We start from the raw sequence: 27,077 nt of genomic DNA, 5'->3' as shown, positions 1-27,077 counted from the left end.
TAATGTGTGTAGCATGAAAGATATCGAGATCTCTTGGTTGTTATGTTGACAATGAAAGTATGCCACTCAAAATATTATTTATCTCTGTTTCAAAACTTGAGCTCTGGCACCTCTACAAATCCCTTCTTCCCTCCGGGAAGGGCCTATCTATTTACTTTTATGTTGAGTCATCATCCTCTTATTAAAAAGCACCAGTTGGAGAGCATCGCTGCCATTCGCATGCATTGCTATTAATTTACATTGAGTATGATTGTGACTGGATCTCTTTTACCATGAATTACAATGTCTAGTCAGTCCTTGATCTTCAGGGGTGCTCTGTATTTATGTTTTGCGGTCTCAGAAAGGGCTAGCGAGATACCATCTTGTTATATCGTGTTATGATTGTTTTGAGAAAGTGTTGTCATCCGGGATTTATTATTATTGCTCATTAGTTGATTATCATTGATATGAGTAAACATGAGACCTAAATGTTGTTGTGAATATGGTTAGTTCATAATCTTTGCTGAAAACTTGAATGCTGGCTTTACATATTTGCAACAACAAAATCAAACAGAGTTTGTAAAAGTTTTTCTTTATCACTTTCAGTTTGTCAACTGAATTGCTTGAGGACAAGCAAAGGTTTAAACTTGGGGGATTTGATACGTCTCCAACGTATCTACTTTTCCAAACACTTTTGCCTTGTTTTGGACTCTAACTTGCATGATTTGAATGGAACTAACCCGGACTGACGCTGTTTTCAGCAGAACTGCCATGGTGTTATTTTTGTGCAGAAATAAAAGTTCTCGGAATGACCTCAAAATCCACGGAGACACGTTTTGGAATTAATGAAAAATACTGACGAAAGAATCAGCATCAGGGGGCCCACATCCTGTCCACGAAGGTGCAGGGCGCGCCCCTGCCTTGTGCGCCCCCTGGGACTCCACCGACCTCAACCCCGGCTCCATATATTCACTTTCGGGGAGAAAAAAACAGGGAAAAGGATTCAGTGCGTTTTACGATATGGAGCCGCCCCAAGTCCTAATCTTCCTCGAGAGGGCTGATCTGGAGTCCGTTCGGGGCCCGGAGAGGGGAATCCGTCGCCATCGTCATCATCAATCATCCTCCATCACCAATTTCACGATGCTCACCGCCGTGCGTGAGTAATCTTATCGTAGGCTTGCTGGATGGTGATGAGTTGGATGAGATTTACCATGTAATCGAGTTAGTTTTGTTAGGGTTTGATCCCTAGTATCCATTATGATCTAAAATTGATGTTGTTACGACTTTGCTATGCTTAATGTCTGTCACTAGGGCCCGAGTGCCATGATTTCAGATCCGAACCTATTATATTTTCATAAATATATGTGAGTTTTTTTATCCTATCTTGCAATTCAATAGTCACCTACTATGTGTTATGATCCAGCAACCCCAAAGTGACAATAATTGGGACCACTCCCGGTGATGACTGTAGTTTGAGGAGTTCATGTATTCACTAAGTGTTAATGCTTTGGTCCGGTACTTTATTAAAAGGAGACCTTAATATCACTTTGTTTCCAATAGGACCCCGCTGCCACGGGAGGGTAGGACAAAAGATGTCATACAAGTTCTTTTTCATAAGCACGTATGATTATATTCGGAATACATGCCTACATTACATTGATGAACTGGAGCTAATTATGTGTCACCCTATGTTATAACTGTTGCATGAGGAATCGCACCCGACATAATTATCCATCATTGATCCATTGCCTACGAGCTTTTCACATATTGATCTTTGCTTAGTCACTTTTCCGTTGCCACTGTTACGATTGCTACAAAAACTACTACTGATACTTTTGCCACAGTTACTGTTACTTCCATGCTACTTTACTACTAAATACTTTGCTGCAGATATTAAGTCTTTCAGGTGTGGTTGAACTGACAACTCAACTGCTAATACTTGAGAATATTCTTTGGCTCCTATTGTGTCGAATCAATAAATTTGGGTTGAATACTCTACCCTCCAAAATTGTTGTGATCCTCTATACTTGTGGGTTATCATGCATTACCAAGAGGGCCCAGAGATATCTCTCTGATACTCAGAGTGACAAATCATAATCTCGATCCATGCCAACCCAACAAACTCGTTCGGAGACACCTATAGAGCATCTCTATAATCACCCAGTTACGTTGTGACGTTTGATAGCACACAAGGTGTTTCTCCGATATTCGGGAGTTGCATAATCTCATAGTCAAAGAAATATGTATAAGTCATCAAGAAAGCAATAGCAATAAAACTTAACGATCATTATGCTAAGCTAACGAGTGGGTCTTGTGTATCACATCATTCTCCTAATGATGTGCTCCCGTTCATCAAATGACAACACATGTCTATGGTCAGGAAACTTAACCATCTTTGATTAACGAGCTAATCAAGTAGAGGCATACCAGGGACACTTTGTTTTGTCTATGTATTCACACATGTATCAAGTTTCTGATTAATACAATTCTAGCATGAATAATAAACATTTATCATGATATAAGGAAATACAAATAACAACTTTATTATTGCCTCTAGGGCATATTTCCTTCATCAAGTGCTCGTATATGTACTCTATGTTCGAATTCATTGCTTCAAAGAAAGGACAAAAAAATTAGCACGAACATTTCACCAAACACTTGTCAGACGTGGTGACCCCTGTAGGGCGGATGGTGCCTGCGCGGCGGAGGACTAGCGGCATGACAACCGGGTGTGGCGGTGGAGACCGCGGAGGTCCGAAAAGGGTTTGACGGGGCGACCGGGGTGGTAGAGCGGCGATGTCAACGAGGGAGGAAGCGGATGCAAGAAGGAGGGAAGGATGAAAGCGCGGGTCCGGAAGGGGTCTTGGGTGAGTCGGGGGTGTCGGAGTCCAACGTGGCAACAGTCTGGACTCCCGCAAAGCTTTCCTAATTTGCTTTCGGTTTGCAGGGAGACAGACAAGCAAATTAATCCACGAAACAATGTGGGACGATGTTGGACGACGTTTCCTATGTACTCCATCTGAAATTATTTGTCACGAAAATGAATGTATCTAAATATATTTTAGTTCTAAAATCTAAACACACTCATTTTTATCTATTTCTACGACAAGTAATTAGGCCTAGAGAGAGTAGTATTTTATTATTTTTCACACTGTCAGCGTGACTCACGCATGAAAATTGTTGGCGACATACAGTTTGCTACTCCTTGCCCGGGCCCACGCTCCAGTGTCCAGATAAGCGAGCGCACGGGTCGCCGGTCGAAGCGGATATGCGGCACGCCGCTCTACTTGCCTTGCTTCCATCGCCGCGTCTTCTCTCACATCAACGCACGCTTCCATCGGGAAAAGACAGCGGCGCGTAGCAAAGGAAACACGGCGAGGCCGGCGATGGATGTCAAGTGCCGGCGTCTGGAGGGGAAGGTGGCCGTCGTGACGGCTTCCACGCAGGGCATCGGCCTCGCAATCGCCGAGCGCCTCGGCCTGGAGGGCGCCGCGGTCGTCATCTCCTCCCGCAAGCAGGTCCAGCCACACCCCTCCTGGGGTCTCGATTGCGTCGGCCGTGTGGTTTGCTTTCTCTGATCGAGTGGTTTCTTGGCGCCGCAGAAAAACGTGGACGAGGCGGTGGAGGGCCTCAGAGCAAAGGGGATCACCGTGGTCGGGGCCGTCTGCCACGTCTCCAACGCCGAGCAGCGCAAGCACCTCATCGGCACGGCCGTCAAGGTGAGATTTAGGCTGTCTGTTCTTAGTTCGGTGGTGGTGGTGGTAGGGTGAGAGATTTCCTTTGACAGTGCTGGGGCCTGGGGCTCTTGGGTTACAACGTTGTCAGATTCGTTACTTGGGAGCTGCGATTTTAAATAGATCGGCACTCTACAGTGGAATTTCGGCCCGGGTGAGGTGTTGGTTTACTAGACTGTGAGTTGTTCCCAAATGTTGACCAAATTCTGCATACCATTCTTGTTGGCTGTTAGACAAAATAGGAGAGGGCGAAACTGCTATTCTGCGACCCTGTTTGTTTCAGCTTTAGGCGAAAAATCAGAAGCTGAAACAAACAGCTATTTGGAATCAGCTTGCCATTGAAGCTGGAGCTGGATTCAGGCCATTTTCAGTGTAATTGCCTGAAGCACGTCCAAGTGTACTTCAGTGAAGCAAATCCACAGGTGATTCGAAGCCAACTGAAGTTGAAACAAAGAGGGCCAGTAGGGCGCGAATGTTCAGCTTGGAGGCTTGAAATGTGACACGCTGCTGGCCATTTGATTGCGTGTTGCGGCCATGTGTTTGTGTTTGTGATGGAAACGTGGTTAACATGGAAGGACCAGTGGGTGTTGCGCGATACGGCTGTCGCGCTGTAGCAGTATCCATTCTGAATAAAACTGTTTTCTTTTGAAACCAGAGCTCTCATTTGGAGAGCAGTACATGTGTATCCACAACTATGGCGATCGCTGTATTATTTTTGTTGCTGCTTAGTCCTACTTATATTTCTCTGCGTCTAATGATGTAGGAAGAGTTCATGGTTAGCATTTCATTTTGGGTGCATCTGAACTGTTTTTTTTATCTTACCACAATTACGAGCTGATAGTTTGTGCTCATATCTGAAATACTTTACTGCATCTGCATGTATACTTATGATTATTGCAGCCAGGTAGTATTGAAATGATTGTGGTAGTAAAAAAGTTGTAATGTCCCTGGAGATAGAATGGGGAATTTTTTAGGTGGATAGAACATGGATTTAGGATATAAGAGAGTTAGTTTGGGGAAGAAGAAAGAAGAAATAAGAATTGGGGAGCGGATATTTGTACTCTCATTTGATATGCAATACCATTACAGTAGAAGGCTTTATAAATTGACACATCCCCACAGATATTGACCTGAATCACGTTACCAGCATGTGACACGGATCTACAGATAGCGACCTGAATCACAGCACCAGTTTGTGACACAACCCCACAGGGTCTGAAGATCAATATAAAGCAGTCTCATTTCCATCTCTCGCCCTTGCTATTTATGTCTTCTCTTAGCATCAACATCAGGGTGATCCTGCCCCAGTACAGGGCTGGTCCATGACAAAAAAATAATAATTATGTTACTGCAGAATTTCGGACATATTGATATTGTTGTCTCCAATGCCGCTGCAAATCCTTCTGTGGATAGCATACTAGAGATGAAAGAGTCAGTTCTTGACAAGCTATGGGATATTAATGTCAAAGCTTCTATTCTTCTACTTCAGGTGAATTAATGCTGCATTCTAAATCCTAATTTACATGTTCTATAAATAACTGTCGCACAAGTAATCACTTCCCATTTTCCTTATGTTAGGACGCCGCACCACATTTGAGGAAGGGATCATCTGTGATACTAATTTCTTCAATTGCTGGCTATAATCCTGATGCAGCTTTAACGATGTATGGTGTTACAAAGACTGCCCTTTTTGGTCTCACGAAGGTATATGCTAATCCTTTGTGATTGTTGTGTTAGTGCACGCGTATTGATTCATATCAAAATTGTAAAGAATTGTGTGTTAGTGTGGTTAATACTCACTTCATTTCGATATACTCCCTCTGTAACTTAATGTAAGACGTTTTTGCATAGACCATGGAAGCATCGACTTACTGAGAAATGACTTCTTAATAACCCATTGAAAGACCATACCGGAACCACCTATGACCTAACCTCTTCAAAGCATTTAAGCAGGGGTGGAGAGTAGAAGCGTTGTAAGAACTGCTCTTGGTTCGCTGAATGGACAGACGTTTTGATGATGACTCTTGCTTTCATGGATAGATATAGCGAAATGGAAGGACTATTTATCTTGATAAATATATTGTATATAGGAATATATTTGTCCTAGGCAAGTTAATTGATGGACTTGCTTCAGGGGAGAGCATATATATAGGTAATCCACAATTTTATATGAAATTTATCTCATCATGAGACATGCTGCCTGTATGTGGTGCCACTTCGTCTTCGGAAAGCAAAGCTACCACTGACAGGGTGGGGGGATGCTCCTACAAATTAAGCAAAATTATCTTGTAATAACAAGCTCATAAAATTTACACTTTGAAAACCCGGGAACTGGAATTTTGTGGCTATAAATAAGCGATTGGATGTTGTCACTTGTCACCTTGAGAAAGTTTTCGAGTTCGATTCTAGGTTCCCTCCAAATCCTTACACACTACAGACATGCTTATGAATTGAGCTATACTTTTAAGTGCACAATTAATCAGATTCAGTGATTCACATCTGGCAAACGCCTAACTGTAATTTAGTGTCTACGAATGTGTGCACTGATGCGCAAGCTCGATAGAGTTCAATAGATTAGCATGATGAATCTTGCATTCACACATATGGTTAGATGTTGCACATCTACAGTTTAGAGTACCAGATAGCCATCTAACAGAACATTGTAAACTTTCATGACAGCTGAAGTTGTATTACAAGGCGGTTTATTCCCATCACTGGGTATTCATGTTGTAACTTTGTGACCATATTTTATTGTTAATTGTGGATTTTATGTACATGTGACAACTTATGCATGTGTGCACATGATCTTGAATTGCCTAGTTGTGCATCTTAAAAAAATCTGAGAAAAATTATGTGCAGCAAGTAAAACATTTGCACTTGCAAAAAGTGCGCACATACAAACAAATAAGACTAATAATAAGTAGCACAATTTTCTGTTTTTTTTTGCACCCATGCACATAAGATAATATTTGTGCACTTCTTTTTGCATGTGCGCTTGCTGCACATCATTTTTTTGATATTTGTTGTAGGGTGCATAAGTGTGACTTTCAAGTTCGTATGCAGTCACCCATAAGTGCACATATGCTTTTCCCCTTAGGCCTCTTTTGGTTCATAGGATAGGATTATCATAGGAATAGGAATCTTGTAGGAAATGAGATGACATGTATCTCAAATCCTATGAGTAGGAATAGGAAACAAGATGTCATTTGGTTGACATCAAAGGAATTTTTCCATTGAGTCTAGGCTCTTTTTTATTTTCCTATGAAATGTGGAGGATAGGAACCAATCCTATGTAGGAATAGGAATCCATTCCTATGAACCAAAGGGCTTTAAAGGAAAAAATCCTATAAAAATCCTATCCTCTAGAATTCCTATGAAATTCCTCTAAAGCAAAGGAGGCCTTAAACTGTCAGGATATACATTGTTTTACACCTGAAGAGGAATTTTCTCCACTGACTCTGTCCATATATGTATCCTTGTCCAGGCTCTTGCTACTGAGATGGGCCCAAATACCCGTGTTAACTGTATAGCTCCTGGGTTTGTTCCTACACGCTTTGCTGGTTTCCTCACAACTAATGAGACCATCGTGAGTAATTTCTGATATCCATCATGCTCCTTTTCTTGTATATGTTGGTATATCTGGTTGGTCATACTCATAACAAAGAGGCAAGACCCTACATCACTTGCAAGGAAAAGTGAATCAAGAGGGCAATTGTACATTTTGAAAGTTTCTTGATGAATAAGATTCATTACTAGCCACACATTTGCTGCCTTGTACTGCTGACACAGGCTTATACATAGAAAGCAAAAGCCTGCACATATAAATACACTGATTTTCTCATGAATTATTATGTTTCCCAACTATACTGCAATTAGTTTTTTACGAACAAGAAAGTAGATAAACTTTATATTTTGAAAAAAGTTCAAATTGTGCAGCAACTATTGCCAACATGGGATAACATTATAACTAACATTACTGTTGAAAAACGTGAAGGCACTATTTTTACTTTACACATGGAATGACCTCTGTCAAATCTCTGAAAGCAAGGGAGCACTCAGAAAAATGGTACAGTTAAGACACAGAATGAACAAGAGATTTAAAAAACACAACTCATTCCTTACAGAAATATAATTAGCATGCTGTAGGTTTAACGTCCAAATCATCTCAAACGATGTTGCACAAGCTTATCTCCAATCGGTGCTACCCCAACTCTAACACGTATATCATCATTTCAGACCCAATCCTTTCTTGTGTGGCCACATATCCATCTCAACATGTGCATCTCTGCTACACCGAACTGCTGGACATGTCGCCTTTTAGTTGGCCAACATTCAGTGCCATACAACATCGCATGTCGAATCGCTATCCTATAGAACCTGCCTTTTAGCTTTTCTCGCACCCTCTTGTCACAGAGGACACCAGAAGCTTGCCGCCACTTTATCCATCCAGCTTTGATTCGATGGCTCACATCTTCATCGATATCACCATCCCTCTACAACATTGGCTCCAAATGTCGAAAGGTTGCCTTCTGAGGTACCACTTGCCCCTACAACATTGGCTCCAAATGTCGAAAGGTTGCCTTCTGAGGTACCACCTGCCCATCAAAGCTAACCTCCTCCTCATGCCTAGTAGTACTGAAACTGCTTCTCATGTACTCAGTTTTAGTTCTACTAAGCCTAAAACTGCATCTCATGTACTCAATTTCAGTTCTACTAATCCTAAAACCTTTCGATTCCAAAGTCGGTTTCTGCGGCTCTTTACTTTATATTATTAACCCCCTTCAGACTATCGTTGACTAGCACCGCATCATCCGCAAAGAGTATACTCCATGGGATATCTCCTTGTATATTGTGAGCTCATCATCACCAAAGCAAAAAGATAAGCGCTCAACGTTGACCCTTGGTGTAGTCCTATTTTAATTGGAACACCATATGGGGGAGCTCAAACCAATGCAACAATGCAAAGCTAGGTCAAGCAACAGATGCTCAACTCACTCTCTCAGTCTCACAAGACGCAACTCAAGAAATTAGGAGATAGAGGGGAATCAATGGAGGAGATCAACAAATGACTCCAAGAGCCATCCACAAACCCCCCTTCACATAGAGGGGAGATAAGGGTTTGGGGGAGGTGATTTGTGGCTCAGAAGAGTGGTAAAAACATGTATGAATGGCACCCAAACCGGTGGGGAAGAAGAGCCCTTAAAGAGCCAACTCCCAAAAACTAGCTGTTTGGCTCAAACAGACCTTCTCTGGACACCCCGTGCCCATGGGCCCCGTGGGCATGGTACAAGCCCGTGGGCACGGGAGACCCCGTGCGCATGGCCTACCCAGAAACAGCCTACAACAGAAACCTAAACATGCATAAGTCATACGAACTCTGATTTTGATGATCTTGGGCTTGTTTTAAAGCTATGGACAAGCCCAAGGTCTACAGATAAAGAACCACCCAAGATTAGAAATAAAGAATGATGCAAAAATGCGAAGGTTTGAGCCCTCTACATACGACGTGATCAAGCTACTCGCCCGAAAGTCCCTCTTGATAGTACGGCTATCAAACCTATAATCCGGTCTCCCGCCAAGCCCCATGAGACCGGTAAAACTAGGGAAACCTAGCTAAGTTATACCTTTGCCTTGCGCATTCTGCTTCAGCTTGATAAGGACATTAATGTTTGCCTCAAGTTGAAATCCTTTTCTTGACCACAATCACTTGGTGAAGATACTTGAATTGCTTCCCCCGATTGCAGTGAGGGAAGCCTTCACTTAAGCACATCTTCACATGTACATTATCACGAGGTGGACCGCAAGCTTCAAAGCATGTAATCTCCAGATGCTCATCTTGCACTTGCACCTTTCAATGACCATCACCACTTGATGTCGCTCATCTTGCACTTGCACTTCTCAATGACCATCACCACTTGATGTCATCCTTACATAGGCTACTTGAAATCTTTCTTTTGACACAAGCCCATGAGAAACACCTAACCCACATAGACATAACAAACATATAGCATGTGATTGTTCACAAAGCGCAATTCACAATTACTTACCATACCACTAGATCACTAGATGCCATGCGGTACATTGGTTGCGCTTGTGTATTGACCATCTAGTATTCAATCTTCTAGCTTCATCTTGGTCAACTAACATCTTTAGTCATGCTCCATCTTGGTTTTTAAAAGTCACAATGAACTTTTTATTTCGCTTCATTGCTTCAAGACTAGATCACCAAAGATTCTTTCATGACCATATCAAGTTTCACCATGGACATCATATTGGTCATCACTTGCTCTTCTAAATGCTCTATCACAATCTCTTGAGAGGCACAATGAATTATTCACTCTAGTAGCTTGCTTCAAGACTTGATCAACCAAAACCCAACACACAAACCCAACATGTTCTTGTCTTATAACCATAACTTGAATTCTTCCTTAAATAATTCTCTAAAGTCCTTGATCCTTATAAGCTCAAATATGTCAACCTTTGATATCCTCCAATGAACTCCACCTTGATCATATTTGGTTACGCATAGAGATCGATCTTGATGGCTTCAATAGATATCTCCAAAAAGACCAACTGGTAACCTCACTGGACATGAGACCCCAAGAGTAAAACCCTAGGCCCTGGCCGTGGGCATGGGGCCAGGGACCCCATGCGCATGGGGCATCTAGAGAGTTTAACACTCGACCTCGTGTGCACGGAGGTCAGGAGGCCCATGCGGACGATGTGTCTGGAGAGGAAGCCCATGCGGACGATGTGTCTGGAGAGGAGGCCCATGCGGACGATGTGTCTGGAGAGATTTCCCTGGGGACGAGGTAAGCAGAGAGGGATACCATGATGATCTCTACGTGAGTCTTTTGATGGAACTCTTCCCAAATCAAACCAATATGCTTCATGCATCACTATGGAACAGTTCTTCATGCAGGATACAATGCACTTGATGCTCCATATGAATTGTCATTCAATACCAAATCTTAGAGCATATCTTCATCTTTATGGCAATCATCCTTGAATCCATCCAATATCCTTAAGGTACCACCTATGGAATATTCCTTCAAATATATCTCCATGAAAGCATTAGTCCATAGAGATTGTCATTAATTACCAAAACCACACTTAGGGGCTACATGCACTTTCAGTATCATCAAAGGAGTCGTCCAACTCAATGGCTGAGCTCTCATTCTCTCCATTGAACAGTTTGTTGAAGTACTCTCGCCCTCTATTCTTGATCTCCTTGTCCTTAACCAGAAGTTGACTTGTTCCATTCTTGATGCATTTGACTTGGTTGACATTCCCCATCTTCCTTGTAGTTGTCCCTTTCGCTTCCCTCATGTTTAAACGCTGAAAGAGGCCCGACCCATTGCTTCACTCACAGCTCGCTTTGTGGTCTCTTTGTCACCTTGTACTTCTATATGTTGTCTGCACTCCTATCCAGGTGTAGGCGAACATTCTTTCTTCTCCTTAATAGCCTTTTGGACATCATTGTTCCACCACTAGGTAACCTTCGCTTCGCTTCTACTCCCCCTCTTCACCTCAAACTCCTCTAAAGCCACCTTTCGAACTCAAGTTGCCATCTTCATCCACCTATTGTTTGCATGACCTCCTTCCTCCCAAGAGCCCTCCTTAATAACCCCCTCCTTGAAAGCCTGAGTTGCCTCCCCTTGAGCTTCCACCACTTTGTTCTAGCGACTTTGGCGCACTTATTCCGCCGGACAGATATCCGAAAGCAGAAGTCAGCCAGCACAAGCTTATGTCGTGGGACAACACTCTCTTTAGGTATCACCTTACAATCTAGGCAAAAACACGTCTGTCTTCTCTTCTCGAGAGGATGAAATCAATCTGGCTAGAGCGTTGACCACCACTACAAGTCACTAGATGGGATTCTCTCTTTCGAAAGAGGGTGTTAGCTATGATCATGTCGTAGGCTAAAGCGAAGCTTAAGACATCCTATCCTTCTTGATTCCTACTGCCATAACCAAGGCCCCCATGCACTCCTTCAAAACTTGTGTTAGATGTACCCACATGGCCATTGAGGTCTCCTCCGATGAAGAGCTTCTAGCCAATAGGCACACTCCTAACCATGTCCTCAGGCCTTCCTAAACTCCCTCTTGGTGTTCTCATTGTGGCCCACTTGTGGGGCATATGAGTTGATAACATTGAGCACTAAGTCCTCAACAACCAGTTTGACCAGGATAATCCGGTCCCCTTGTCTCTTGGCATCTACCACTCCATACTTGAAGCTCTTGTTGATCAAAGATACCTACTCCATTTATGTTTGTAGTTGTCCCCATGTACCACAGCTTGAAGCCGGTACCCTTCACCTCCTTCGCCTTTTGTCCCTTCCATTTGGTTTCTTGAACGCGCAGGATATCAATACCTCTCCTCACGGCTGTATCAACTAACTCCCATAGCTTACTAGTCAGGGACCCTACGTTCTAGCTACCTATGCAGGTCCTACTAGGCTCGGCTAGCTTCCTTACCCTTCGCATTCGTCGAGTCAAATGCGAAGACCCTTGGCGTTGATGTAGCGCGGCACTAAGGATGCGACGACCCGGTCCGTGCTCGCTTATCACTAGATCAAAATCAAGATACGGCCCATCAACGGGGGGAGGGGGGGCTTGCCCATTTAACAGCACACTTGGGTTCCAATATGGCTCGTCGGTAAGATGGTTATGCCCCAACAATGTACTTCTGGGTTTCATCTCCATAAGGGTGGTTGAGTTTTGACATTGGCTCGATCATGACCCTCCTTCTTTACCTGGGCTTCGAACCGGCTATGATGCAATGACCCGTTCCTTGCTCACTTATCATCGTATAATTAGCAGGCTTTGTTATGGTCTGCCATCGAGTCATTGACACATCACGGGAAGTTGGAGAACCAATCCAATGGGCAGAAAGTAGAAACACTGTATGGTTGTAGTGGGTCTTCTCATACCAAAAAGCTATCTTGAGAGTTTAAGGACCCTCGACCAGTGTGAGACTTTTACCACAATCTCCCACTTCAAAAGATTAGTGTTATTAAATTGATCTTTGTACTTTCTCAATCATGGGTAGTTAGTTATCAGATGTGTTACATATTCATGGATGGCAATTGTAACTATATATGCCATAGTCAATATGATTATTAATATGGCGATTTCAATTAGCTAATGCATTGTTTTTCTTTCAATCTGCCAGAAATTCATTATTTTTATTTTACTTTAAGTACTCACTCATATCTTGCATTCAGTTGGTCTTTCTAGTACGGTAACAAGTTGATCTTTAAAAAAATGCTGTTTCAAACAAATACAATATAAAAATATATATTATATTTTATGAAAAATCTAGCAATATCAATTTGATATTGTCCATCTTGGTACTTTGGTAGTTCTTTCTAAGACTGCTTAGATTTTAAATGGCCAGGTTCTTCTAGATTCTTAATTTCTTTGATGTTCACTGTTATCCTAGTGCTTTTGTCATCTTACACATGGCACTGCTCTTCTCAGTCATAAATTAGGTTCTTACGAATGCAAGCTATTTCAGAACAATATTGTTGTCTGAATAGCTGTAGCTGTACCACCAAGTAAATTGAATGTATGTTTTCTTCCATGCATGTATATGTACCTAACCAAATAATTCTACAGAGAAATGAACTTATCGAGAGGAGCATACTTAAGAGATTGGGTAGCGTGGAAGACATGGCTTCAGCTGCCGCTTTCCTGGCATCCGACGATTCATCCTTCATTACAGCTGAAACAATTGTTGTTGCTGGAGGAACACAATCAAGACTATAGATAAGTTTTGAGGGTCAATCAGCTACAGTGTCATGATCAATAAATATAGTGATACTAGTAGGTCTAGTATACAACATTTCAAGCACGCTTAGATATAAACAAGATGCAGTGTAATAAATTTGATGTTGGGGCACCATACAGCAAGGACGAATGATAGTCTGTGGTCCGAACATGTATTTTTGTATAACCTGTGTGCATGTATAGGAATTGCGGTGAAGTGACAGAGTATGCCGCAGCATTTTATTTGGGGTTTCAGTTTTTCAGCGGTTTAGTGATTATTTTGAGCCAATGAAACATTGCAGGTTGAATTGCTGTACTTTGTCTCCCTGCCTCATTCATACTTGCACCCTTCCAGATTTCGAATGAGTCTTCAGTATGTCTTTATACTTTTGTTTTTCTTGCTTCGGCCTATTAGTCATACTTGGAATATTTGGCCTTCATTTTTTTGTCATTGTTAAGTTATTATTGCTGCATTGTTTGAGTCTAGGCGCAGTGTAGGGGTGGGTTAAGTTTTGGACTTACACAGTTCGTTACAACGGGCAACGTATTGAGAATTTCTATTTGGTGGTTTTTTTCTCGTAAACCTATATTTTGCTTGATTCAACCTGCAAGTCAGCAGAACATATTTGCAAAATAAATCAAGGTGGTAATTATTAGTTTATGAAATATATGATTTATGAGAGAGATATCAGTGAACAACAATCTAAACATATTAGTGAGCGATCGCGGGTGAAGGTGCAAGGGTGGTGTGAAAATTGATCTCATGGGCAGCTAAAGTTCTCAAGTCTCTGGTCCAAGCGTTCAAGCACTTCTGACCTATTCTCTGAGTTGTTTCAAACTCACAAAAGATTTTTGTAAGAAAATTACTATAACTGAGTCAAAGTACTGGTGGGCGTGATCATTCGACAAGAGAGGAATGCATTGGCAAAATTTGGAGAAAATGGCTATCTCTCAAGTCAAAAGGAGGGTCAGGCTTTAGGGACATGTAAATCTTTAATAACGCAATGCCTGCCAAGCAAGATTCGAGATTACATGAGAATCCTCATGGTCTATGTGTTAGGGTTCTTAAAGAAAGATACTATCCCGACGAAGGTTTCCTTACGCCGGGGTGCCCGATTGAAGCCTTGCCTACGTGGTTGGCTATCATATGTGGTCATCATGTTCGGGTTTGATTAGACGTCGAAAACGGGAGCATGATAGAAATGTGGGGGGGGGGGGGGGGGGGGGGGGGGGGGGGGGGGGGGGGGGGACCCGATGCAGATGCTATATTGGCTATGCCACAACCAAGATCGGCATGGGAGAGCTCAGGGATTTTTTTGGTGAAATCAGCCTACCGATAAATCATTGACAAGAGATGTAGCGAGGGTGTTGCTACTGATAGTTCTCGAGGAAAAAAGCATACGCGGAAGGCTTTGTGGAGGCTTTAGGTGCTTCCAAAAATCTGGGTGTTTTGGTGGCCTATGGTGAACAATATGCTGCCCAGCTATAGTACTGCACTGAAGACACATCCGAACGATGGTGATCTGCCTGTTGTGTAGTCATGAGGATGAAACTATGGGCTAGTTTGGTTTGAGACCTGGGAAAGATTTGCCTGGCCTGGAGCTTGCCTGAGATTAACCTGGAGACTGTTTGGTTGATGTCCTCCAGAGGCAGACTAGTGCCTGGCCTGGAGCATGTAGTATGGTAATTAGCCTGGTCGAAACACCAGGCACATTCGTTAGCCTGGATCAGGCGTGCTCCATCGGTCGCCTGGATCGTGCTTGATATTCTAATCGTACTTTTTCTTGTGGGCCAGCAACTTTTTACAAACTGACAAGAGAAATCATTGCTACGCTAGTTATGGACACAAACCAAACGTACCGCTCCCAGGCTAGCCTGGCCGGTAAATTTTTTGCATGTATCCAGGCCATGGCCAGGCTTCACTTTCTCCCAGGCATGAATGTCAGGCCTCGATCCAAACTAGCCCTATATATAGCCTGATGCCTTGCGACCATGGAAACCTATTTTGGGAGGTAGCAACAACATATTTCAATATCAAGCAAACCAAAGATGCACCCAAATGCTTGGACCGAAGATTTCTGGATGCTAGTTTGATGTCGAAGAAGGGCAACTATATGCATAATACTTATGTGGGCCATATGACATAGCTTGAACAACTATACCCATGACGAGGAGATACGTACTCATCGAGGAAATTGTTCGCTCACTGAAGTGTTGGGTAACATAGCAATAATTCAAAATTTTCCTACGTGTCACCAAGATCTATCTATGGAGTCATCTAGCAACGAGGGAGGAGTGGATCTACATACCCTTGTAGATCGCGCGCGGAAGCGTTCAAGAGAACGGGGTTGATGGAGTCGTACTCGTCGTGATCCAAATCACCGATGATCCTAGCGCCGAACGGACGGCACCTCCGCGTTCAACACACGTACGGAGCAGCGACGTCTCCTCCTTCTTGATCCAGCAAGGGGGGAGGAGAGGTTAATGGAGATCCAACAACACGACGGCGTGGTGGTGGAAGCAGCGGGATTCTAACAGGGCTTCGCCAAGCACTGCGGGAGGAGGGAGATGTGTCACGGGAGGGAGAGGGAGGCGCCAGGCCTTAGGTGTGGTTGCCCTCCCTTTCCCCCACTATATATAGGGCCAAGGGAGAGGGGGAGGGCGCAGCCTTGCCCCTTCCTCCAAGGAAGGGTGCGGCCAAGGGGGGGGGGAGGAGTCCATCCTCCCCAAGGCACCTCGGAGGTGCCTTCCCCCTTTAGGACTCTTTCTTTCCCTCTTCTCTTGGCGCATGGGCCTCTTGGGGCTGGTGCCCTTGGCCCATATAGGCCAAGGCGCACCCCCTACAGCCCATGTGGCCCCCTGGGGTAGGTGGCCCCACCCGGTGGACCCCCGGGACCCTTCCGGTGGTCTCGGTACAATACCGGTGACCCCGAAACTTGTCCCGATGGCCGAAATAGCACTTCCTATATATAATTCTTTACCTCCGGACCATTCCGGAACTCCTCGTGACGTCCGGGATCTCATCCGGGATTCCAAACAATTTTCGGGTTACCGCATACTAATATCTCTATAACCCTAGCGTCACCGAACCTTAAGTGTGTAGACCCTACGGGTTCGGGAGACATGCAGACATGACCGAGATGACTCTCCGGTCAATAACCAACAGCGGGATTTGGATACCCATGTTGGCTCCCACATGTTCCACGATGATCTCATCGGATGAACCACGATGTCAAGGACTTAATCAATCCCGTATACAATTCCCTTTGTCTAGCGGTACGATACTTGCCCGAGATTCGATCGTCGGTATCCCGATACCTTGTTCAATCTCGTTACCGGCAAGTCTCTTTTACTCGCTCCGTAACACATCATCCCGTGATCAACTCCTTGATCACATTGTGCACATTATGATGATGTCCTACCGAGTGGGCCCAGAGATACCTCTCCGTCACACGGAGTGACAAATCCCAGTCTTGATTCGTGCCAACCCAACAGACACTTTCGGAGATACCCGTAGTGCACCTTTATAGTCACCCAGTTACGTTGTGACGTTTGGTACACCCAAATCACTCCTACGGTATCCGGGAGTTGCACAATCTCATGGTCTAAGGAAATGATACTTAACATTAGAAAAGCTTTAGCATACGAACTACACGATCTTGTGCTATGCTTAGGATTGGGTCTTGTCCATCACATCATTCTCCTAATGATGTGATCCCGTTATCAATGACATCCAATGTCCATGGTCAGGAAACCGTAACCATCTATTGATCAACGAGCTAGTCAACTAGAGGCTTACTAGGGACATGGTGTTGTCTATGTATCCACACATGTATCTGAGTTTCCTATCAATACAATTATAGCATGGATAATAAACAATTATCATGAACAAGAAAATATAATAATAATCAATTTATTATTGCCTATAGGGCATATTTCCAACATGAAGATCCTCTCGCATGTAATGGAGAGGGTGCAGATTGATCTGATCTCGCTCGGTGTAGTCCTTTAGAACCAGACTTGACCAACCTAAACATCGATGGCACGGTAAATTCTATGCATGGGAGAGGACGAGAGTGGTGGTGCGGAACCACGATGGTGATTTCATGCTACATCTCGCCTATGCAAGTATAACGGAACCTCTTGTGCTGAAGCTTTTGGCATGTTAAGATGCAGTAATTAAGGCAAGAGAAAGAGAAAGAGGGTTTTAAGGATGTGACTACTTAGAATGTGAAGAAAATGTGGGAAGTAGTAACGGGGAAAAAGTCTATGGGCTTTCATATCTCTCGGGAGATGTAAGAAATGGTTCAAAACTTTTGAGCTTTGTTTTTATACGCGGGAGTGCTAATGCAGCAGCCCACCGCTTTGCAAAAGAATATCTAATTTTAGATATAGCAAAACAATTTGGTACAATCTCCGACTTTTCGAACTATAGCTTGCACTTAGTTGTGTTGCCTCTAACTGAAGAAAGTCCGGAGAGCGAAACTTAAAAGAGAGAGAGGGGATGACGATGGTGCAAGATTATGTCATGCGGGTCCTATTCAACTAACTACATTATCATGTGGGTCTCATGCCATGTTAGAGGGATATAGAAGATAATGGAAAGCCGGTACAATGTCCAGAGTCATCCTGAAAGTGATTTGTATATCGTGTTTCGCACCATTTACATTATATTGAGTTGTTAATTTTTTTCCAAGAGTGAGTAGCTCTTTAGGCACTGACAAAATTTCGGCGGGTCGAACCCTAAACCTGCGTCTTGCTAACAGTTTGGAACAAAAGCAAAAAAAGAAAAACAATTGGAGCAAGGACCGTCTGATCGGTGCCAACTCTCGATCCAGCCGTCCACTGGAGGAAGGTACCCATCTTCATTTGCTCGCCTCGCCGCCGCCACGCTCCCCCGTCCGCTCTCTGGCGCGGCGCAGCCGCCTCTGCCCCGCCACCTCGCTGCCCGCCGTACGTGCACCTCTCTCCTTCGCCTCCTAGCTGCCGTCTCCACCTACCCTCTCTCGATTCCCCCTTCCAGCGAGTGAGCCACCAACCACGTAAGGGGGAGAGAGGGAGATGGTGCTGCGGCGGGCGGCGGTGGAGTCCCCTAAGAAGGTGGCGGCTCTGGTCGACCTGGTTAACCTGCCGACGGCGCTGCGGGAGTTCGCCGGGGGCCGGTCCCAGATGTCCCACCTCTCCTTCTTCCTCGGCGTCTGGTCACACATCAAGAACAACAACCTCCAGGTACATCCTTCTGGCTCCACCTGTTTGTTTGGTCGCCTCGGAAGTTAATCACGTTAGGTTTAGTACCCGGAATTAGTTGAGCGTCCCTGTTATCACGGAAGATTTGGTACCTGCCCTTGAAATTCCGTTTCCATTTAGTCAGCAAGCTAGATGTTCTCTTGTTGCTGGTGAACTTCACGCATTTGATCCAACTCAGCTAGGATAGGAATTTGCCGAATAAGACATTCATACGACCAACTCAGCTAATGGCCGCGGCTTAGTTGGATCAGAACCACCTGCAGTGTTAAGTCTGGGCTATAGCTCAGTGTTCTAGGATCTGTCGGTGTTTCTACTTTCGGGGTATTGCTTCCCCTGGAGGCCTGCACATCCTTTTCAAGGCCAACTGTCCATTGTTCTCTTTGAGGTTTGAGCAGGCGCTTCTGTTTTTGTTGACTTCATATCTAACATGAAGAAGAAGACATCATCTCTCTCCATATATATCCAGGCCATGCGGTGATACAGTTAGTTGGGTGGCACCATTATTGCCATCAGTTGGACTTGAGCTACATTGCAGAAAGTAGTTGTGGCTCCATCTTCCATTTAGGTACCTGTTTAGAACCGTTTTACACTAGATAATCGCCAATAAAGTCATCTTGAGTTTGACATGTTGTTTGTAAGCCTAGATGTGGCACTGCTGCATTCTTGAAGGAGTTCTTCTGTCATGCTGTAATATATACTCCCTCTGTCCCAAAATATAGTGCGTACTAGATTTTTTTTCTAAAGTCAAACCTTTTAAACTTTGACCAAATTTATAGAATTTTTTCTCAAAATCTAGAATACCAAATCATTACTGTCAGATTCATCATGAAATAAATTTTCGTATTGGACGGAGTGAGTATTTAAATCTCATGGCTCTCAGCTATAAAACCAGGTTGAATCTTGGTGAATGGCAAGGCATAAATTAAAATTTTAAGGTCATAGCTTTGTTTCGCACAATTTTTGTTTCAGAGGAAACAGAAAACCTGTTAGCTTTTCACCCCTGTCAGATGTACCATGATATTCATTTAGAGGGTGCTTGGATCCAAGGGACTTATTTTAGTCTGACTAAAAATAGTCTCTTTAAGAGGCTAAAGTTCCAAGCACCCCTGACTAAAGAGGGGCTAAAACTAGTCTTGAGACTAAAATGTTTTAGTCAGGGGTACCCCTACTAAAATGTGGATTAGTCCCCTCTCTCCTCATTTAACTCCTCTCCTTTAACACAGGCGAGTTCTGGATTGGAGGGTTTGGAGGATAATAAATGCTCATTAACTTGATTTTAGTCTCTTTAGTACTCCCTCCGTTTTTATTTAGGCTGGTCACAATGGGCAAGAACATAGTCTAGTAACTTACACACTTCCCTAGACTATGTTATTACCTCCACAGTGGGTAGAAACATCTATGTAGTGTCATGCAACAATGTATTTATTAGGTTATAGACTCATTGTTTCTTGGAGTGTGTGATGTTCCGGTAACTTAGCTAGTTACCACAAGCACTCTCTCTTCATTAAATATGTGACACATAAGCAAAGTTGTATTGGAGTGTGTGATGTTACTCCTAAGTTCCTCCCCATTGTGACCAGCCTTAGTTCGCATATTAGCTTTGGTCAAAGTCAAGCTTTACAAACTTTGACCAAGTTTATATACAAAAATATTAAGATATACAACAAATCAACAACATTAGATTTATTACTAAATGTACTTTCACATCGTATAGATTTATTATGATAAATGTCTATATTGTTTTCTATAAACTTGGTCAAACTTTACGAAGTTTGACTTCAGTCAACTCTAATATGCGGAGTAAATAAAAACGGAGGGAGTATTTGGATCCAAGCATGGGTGAGTCTAGCAAGTTTTAATCCCACTACTTAGTCAAGAATACGTATCCAAGCACCCTCTTATTACTTTTCATATGGATATGTGATTTCTACAAGTTGTTTACATTAAATTACTCTGATTTGCAGGACCCGACCAACAGGAACATAGTAAACTGCGATGAGAAGCTGAAAACTGTGCTGTTGGGCAGGTCTAAGGTGGAGCTCTCGGAACTCCCAATGCTTGTCAAGCTACATTTCCCAAAAGTTTTCAAGTCGTAAGAATAATAAGCTGTCCTTTACAAAATCTCCATGCATGGCTGATGTGTAGACAACATATGAGTCCTCCTAACCTCTTTGGTACGTGTGTATTTTTCAACTTTTAGTAGCTTCAGCTTGTGTCCAGATGAAGGAAAAACATGTAGTACCATATAGTTGCTTCCTGTCTCTCTTGGCATATTGTGTATTGAACTTGAACTGAATTTGGAAGGCGGTTATTGAATGCAAGGCCTGAAATTGTTGGTTAGATATTCCTATCTGCCCGGCAAGTGGAGTTTAATGATGATAGCTTTCTCTTTCTTTTGCTTTTGTACGTGAGCAGTCGAGCTGTCGTCCCTAACAACTAGGGTACTTCATTAAGTCTCATTATAAGATATACGCTCAGGGCCTCCTTAACTTTGCTACTACCCAGAGTGAATGGGGTGATGGTACGCTTAAGGGCATCTCCAACATGTTGTATGTTAGTCTTGTTGGTAAAATGTCCATGTCATCAACCAACAAGCTATCATACAACTACTCTAATGAATTGTATTCAAGCTATCCAATAGATGGTGAGACAATAAATGTGATTGCTCTCTATTTCACCTTGGAGCTTGTGCAAAGGTTGTTGGTTAATCTACATACAACTTTACTCTCTCTTCACATTTAAAACATGCCACATCATCACTATGTCCTAGGTGGCAAATTTACCAATACCTATCTCACAACTGTTGGAGATGCCCTAAGCAGGTGATGCTATGCTAGATGTAGAAAAAAACGTGACATCCTTGTGCAGACATGTAAGTCCTATGTTCATAAACAAAATTTATTGGCAATCAAAAATATCTTTGTGAATAAATAGAATTCATTGACCATAATGATAGCACTACTAATTTCTCTAGGCAGTGTGCGAAATTGTTGATATGAGCAAATTTGTTGGAAGTAGAGGTTTATAAAGAGAATACAAACTGCCAAAAGAAAGAAAGGAAACACCTTGTTTCTCTAAACAAATAGTGTGTGTGGATTTTTTTGTATGAACAAAACATTATTGGTAGAGATTCTGCCAAAAGGAAGAAAGAGAACACCTTGCAGGTTCAAGTTTGAGTAGTTCAACTAGACGCTTTTGGCAGCAATCATCAACTCACTACGATTTTTTTTTCTTGGGGATAAAATGGTAGGCTGCGGTTATTCCAAAGCCAGGCTGAAGTCTGAGAATTGTTTTTTTTAAGAAAGTCTTAGAATTGTTTGGTACATACTCCGTCCGGTGAAAAATGTACATATAAAAAATTAAGATAAATTATGAAGTAAAGTAAAAAATGCATTGAAAAAGTGCCAGCCACCATCTTTCTCCTATTTAATTATCCAACCCCAATGAGCTAAATACATGTAGAAATTAAGAAGACCATGCGTAGAATGTTATTGGTTTTGATTACCGTGTGGTAAGAGGGAAACATTTTTTTTCTACTTTAAAGTAGACTCTTTTGTGGACAAATTTCAAAGCCAAATGTACACTTTTCACCGAACGGAGTAAGATGTGAGCAGCAGCATCACACCAAAAACTCACTACCATATTTTTATGGACTTGACTACTGTTTTTTCTTGTCCACGGCACATAAACTCATATCTTCCTCGGATCATCTTATATTATAAAGCTGTCTAAAATAACATTATAAAACTATCTTGCAAAAAAAAACATTATACTCCCTCCGTTTCCAAATATTTGTCTTTCTAGACATTTCAAATGGTTACAATATACGGATGTATGTAGACATATTTTAGAGTGTAGGTTCACTCATTTTGCTTCGTATGTAGTCACTTGTTAAAATCTCTAGAAAGACAAATATTTAGGAACGGAGGGAGTACAAAACTAACAAAAAGCTTTCATTTACAGTCCATTGCGTACTACATGTACACATGGTCGATCGCCATGGATCAGTGTAACATGATGTATCGTTTTCATAGAGCATAAACACGCACACACAACATATACGGTCATCCCTCCATATATTGTCTTCTCAACCGAGAAAACCGAACTGAAATTCAGAGAAATACATGAAGCGTGGTGTTCATGACTTTATCGGCAAGCATATTGTACATCCTCTCCGTGGGATGGATGGCGTCGAAGAAGACGTACTTGTTGGGGTTCGTACATAGCAGCGAGGTGCTCAGGCTGCAGAAGTAGCCGGCCTCGAACATCCCCGTCCCGCAGCACCCTCGCTCTGCGTTCTCAAAACCTGCAAGATCATCATCATCATCAGAAATTGAATAAATTTGGACAGGTAAAGTCACTGCATAACTAGTCAGGAATGTGAAAGGGACTACTACTACTAAGAGTCTAAGAATGTGTACAGAGAGAGAAACAAAAGTCTGAACGGACGTTAATTCAATGCATGATGATGCCACGCACTGTGCGTGCAACTGGAGGTGGTGCATGCAACAGGAGACACGGCATGTGGCGCCCATGCCGTGCTTCCCGTTGCAGTGGTGCAGTGCTGTGCACCATCAATCGAAACGATTGAGCGCAGGGCATGAATGCATCCTACCAACTCAGAAAAGCGAGCTCGGCCACGGCCATGCATGCCGGAGTTGATCGGCTGTGCATGCATGGCCACGCGTACTGCGCACGTACCGTAGTCGGCCGGCTTCCTGACGACGGCGTCGAGGACGTCGTAGGTGTCGGCGTAGACGAGGTGGAGGCCGGGGAGCTCCTTGTTGAGCTTGGGGACGACGGCCTGCTTCAGCTTGGCGTTGAAGCTCCGGGCGACGGCGTTGTACTCCTCGTTGCACTGCCCGGGGTCGCCGCGGTTGCCCATGCGCTCAGCGGGGAGGCAGCCCATGGGCGTGAGCCCCGTGAAGTCCATCTTCCTGCCGCCGAGCGCGTACACGGCGCGGATGGACGACTCGGCGAGCCCCAGCAGGTACGCCTCGTACTCCGCCGCCGTGTACTGCATCCGGCGCTCCGGCAGGTTGTAGTAGTTCTCGATGAAGTCGTTGGTGCCGATGCTCCAGATGTAGAGCGCCTCGCGGATGATCTCCTCGCCGCGCGCGTCGCCCTTGGCCAGCTTCAGCCGCAGCTTGTACTCCTTGAAGTACTCGAGCTGCTCCGCCATGGTGATCACGGACAGGATGCCGGCGGTGGCGTTGTCGAGGCCGGTGGAGGCAGACGCGAAGGAGACGCCCGCGGCGAGGTCGTCGATGGTGAGCGTGGTGTCGAGGTAGGCCGGGATGGAGGCCGGCAGGCCGAAGGCCTCCGAGATGAAGTCGGTGGCGAGGCGGCCGTTGGAGAAGCGGCCCGTGGGGTGGCCGTCCGCGAAGTCGAGCCCGTAGGGCCAGAAGTTGCTCCGCGCGATGGTCGGGATGAAGTTGTTGTTGCCCGTGTCCACCGAGGAGTCGCCGAACACGATGATCGCCGGCACCTTCCCGGCAGCCGCCACCGCCGTCCCCCCGCCGCCGTCGCGGAGCACCAGGAGGAGGATCAGCCACGGCAGGCACCTGTGGAGCGACGACATTGATGGCTAGACTAGACAGGCCGATCAATCTCGTTGGAAACGAACGAACGATCTTTCTTTCTCTTGTTGCGAGCGTTTGGTGCAGGACAGGAGGTTGGTGTCTGTGTCGTCACGAGATTAAGGCGCCGAATGGACGTACTGTAACGCCGCCTGACTGACTGGCTGCTCTACGTATCGCCGGCGGCGACAGCATGTATATATAGTGGCACTGAGACTGTGGTGGCGTGGTGTATGCGGGCGATGCCACGCCCGATGTGGCAACGCCCCCGAGAGCGATGGGCCGTTTTCAGGCCTTGAGGAGCTCGATAGGTTCAGCTGCATGTGAGGCGCTTAATTAATTCGGACCGCATTAAAATCGCGCGTTCCTCTGTGCGTGCCTTGCCTTCAGGATGGTCATAGCGGGGAGTAATTTATAATAGTGTCATGCATATGACACTAGTCTAAGGGTCTGTTTGATTCCAAATAAGTCACCAATTTATAAGTCGAAAAATAAAAAAAATGACTTATTTTGCCAAACAAACCTGACGTATAAGTCACCCCAACTTATAAGTCATAAATTGCTCCATCCCAACTTAAAACTTATAAGTTACCTCCTTTTGCGTGGGTCCCATCACCTGCATGATGTTGATTGGTGTGGAAAGATGTGTCAGGTGACTTATAGGTCAGGTGACAACCAAACAGACGTGACTTATAAGTCACTAGTTTTAAGTCACCTGACTTATAAATCGGGTGACTTATTAAAACCAAACAGGCCCTAAGTTACTACCTTCATAGTGCAAAGTAACATAATACTTCCTCCTTCCATCTATATAGGGCCTAATGCATTTTTTAAGACCGCCTTTGACTATTGACATGATTAATAGTACATGACATGCACAATGTGAAAATTATATCATTGAAAGCTCCTTTCACACACGAATTTAACGGTGTGCTTTGTGTAAATTGCATGTCATATATTATAGCTCTAATATTTGGTCAAAGTTAGCCTTGAAAAACGCATTAGACCTTATATAGATGAAAAGAGGGAGTAGTAGTGTCATAGATGACTACATTTATTATCTTATAGACTCATACTTTCTTGGGAAGCGCTATGTTACAGTAACATATTATGTTACTTTAAATACCTCTCTCCTTATTAACTATGTGTCATATAAGCAAAAAATTCTTGAAGTGCGCTATGTTACTACCTAAGTTACTCCCACTATGACTAGCCTCATGGAAAAGCGCGCGTGAGCAGGAGCAGCTGATGTAAAATGGCGCTGATGCCCCTGTTGTACGTACGTATTTATGGCCTCCCATTCTCATTTGCTTCCTATTTCCAAGGTCTCGATTCTTTTGACGTACTAGTACCCACTCCCGTGTATTCCGTGGTTACAGTGTAGAGATACACCGTAGTAGTATTCCCTTCCTCCAGGTGCATAGGGTGCCTAGTGAAAAGAGAGTAGCACCTTCAGAAAATCAGGATGAAATAGTTTCTTCAGGTTGAAAAAACAGACTTTCCAGAGTTCATCACCACATCAGGTGAACCAACCCACGGTGCCTTGTGTCACTCCGATGCGCGGAGAGGCATTTTCAGTTTTTCCATTACTGATCAAGGCCGAGGCGGGACTAGCGTCGTTCATATTCAGAGACGAGGTTGGTGAATTTAACGCGGCAACATCCCCCGTGGGAGGAGCATGTCGCACCTGCTCGCTGAAGCTATTGCAGTCCTTGATGGAACCACACGCCTGAGGATTCCAGTCCAGTCCAATGTGATTCTCTTCAAACGGCGCAGATGTGGAAAGAGGCACTTTCCTTCGCTCGGGATCGGAAGTATCCCCAATCTAGGCAGAGATCAAGGGGCTCAGTAGAGGTTTTGTTGCTTTTATTTAGAATAGACTGGACTGTGTCACATCTTGATTTGTGCTAATCAGGCATCCTATGAGGATCACCTTGTAATGTGGGTGGGTACACCTAGCCTGCCGACTTGCATAATGCATGATTGTGAATCCGCTCATCATGAACTAAAATAAAAGAGTTCTTGTTCGGCAAGAAAAAATAGCGCCACCAATCGGGTTTAAATATGAAATTCAGACGGACACAACAAGCCAAAGCTCCGCTGGAAAAAAATCAGGCAACTGCCAGCACGGGCTGCCAATGCATATTAGGAAGCGCGCAAGCGCAAGGTCTCGATGGCCATAGGAGTGGCAGGCTGGCTGGAAAATCGCGTGGGCTGCCAACAAGTGCGGTTGAGAAAGCGCAACGTTTGTTGATGGAGAAGCTGGGTCTTATTGTGTCGGAGGAGGAGATCTCGCAAGACAACCTCGAGCTATATGCGGCTTTGTTCAAGGACCCGCTGTCGCCGAAGCAGATCGTTGCTCTCGCTGCATTGTTCGCCATCCATCCAATTGCTAGAGGAGCTCATGATGGTGGAGGCGAGGCTGTGAGTCCACAGCTGTGTATCGGCGGTTCCTGTGGGCTTGGCTCATGTTAGAAATCAATGCACGCTTCTTAGTGTGTAATGTGCGTGGTGTTAATAACCGACGCAGTGGGCTGTGGTTCATGACACAGCTAGGGAAGCCGCTGCAGCCGTAGTTGCTATGGTGGAATCCAAGCTCAATATTGTAACCTCACAGATTTTAATGAGAATTCCCGGTTTGGAGTACGGTGACTTTGTTGCGTTGCCGGTGGTGGGCACCCACCGAGGGCATCATCGTGGCATGGCATGCGAGCGATGATAAGCTCCTTACGACCAGGGTGGACACATTCTCTGTGTCCATAATGCTA

The 27,077-nt window shown here is 44.2% G+C and overlaps 3 protein-coding genes across 4 annotated transcripts; 2 read left to right on the top strand and 1 right to left on the bottom strand.

Annotated features, from left to right (window-relative positions):
• Positions 1–3,236: 3,236 nt before the first annotated feature.
• On the top strand, positions 3,237–13,799 carry LOC125508935 (tropinone reductase-like 3). 2 transcript variants are annotated; one of them, XM_048673747.1, is made up of 6 exons: positions 3,237–3,497; positions 3,582–3,698; positions 5,068–5,202; positions 5,292–5,417; positions 7,198–7,299; positions 13,334–13,799. In XM_048673747.1, the coding sequence occupies exons 1-6, from the start codon at positions 3,366–3,368 to the stop codon at positions 13,481–13,483; spliced, it is 762 nt and encodes a 253-aa protein (XP_048529704.1). In that variant the 5' UTR covers positions 3,237–3,365; the 3' UTR covers positions 13,484–13,799. The 2 variants fall into 2 exon arrangements, with proteins under 2 accessions (XP_048529704.1, XP_048529705.1); XM_048673748.1 differs by lacking the exon at positions 7,198–7,299.
• A 4,518-nt stretch (positions 13,800–18,317) lies between these two features.
• LOC125508934 lies at positions 18,318–21,070 on the top strand. The gene is made up of 2 exons (XM_048673746.1): positions 18,318–18,712; positions 20,695–21,070. Exons 1-2 carry the CDS (start codon positions 18,545–18,547, stop codon positions 20,824–20,826), a joined length of 300 nt encoding a protein of 99 aa, XP_048529703.1. The 5' UTR covers positions 18,318–18,544; the 3' UTR covers positions 20,827–21,070.
• Positions 21,071–22,662: 1,592 nt separating this feature from the next.
• Positions 22,663–24,543, bottom strand: LOC125555980 (GDSL esterase/lipase At2g04570-like). Its single transcript, XM_048718782.1, has 2 exons — positions 23,432–24,543; positions 22,663–23,036 (listed from the first exon to the last, which is right to left on the bottom strand). Exons 1-2 carry the CDS (start codon positions 24,309–24,311, stop codon positions 22,843–22,845), a joined length of 1,074 nt encoding a protein of 357 aa, XP_048574739.1. The 5' UTR covers positions 24,312–24,543; the 3' UTR covers positions 22,663–22,842.
• Between the last annotated feature and the right edge of the window lie 2,534 nt (positions 24,544–27,077).

This window comes from Triticum urartu, chromosome 5, assembly GCF_003073215.2.
Source record: "Triticum urartu cultivar G1812 chromosome 5, Tu2.1, whole genome shotgun sequence".
Taxonomy (NCBI): Eukaryota; Viridiplantae; Streptophyta; class Magnoliopsida; order Poales; family Poaceae; genus Triticum; species Triticum urartu.
This window is presented reverse-complemented; position numbering and strand designations above follow the sequence as displayed.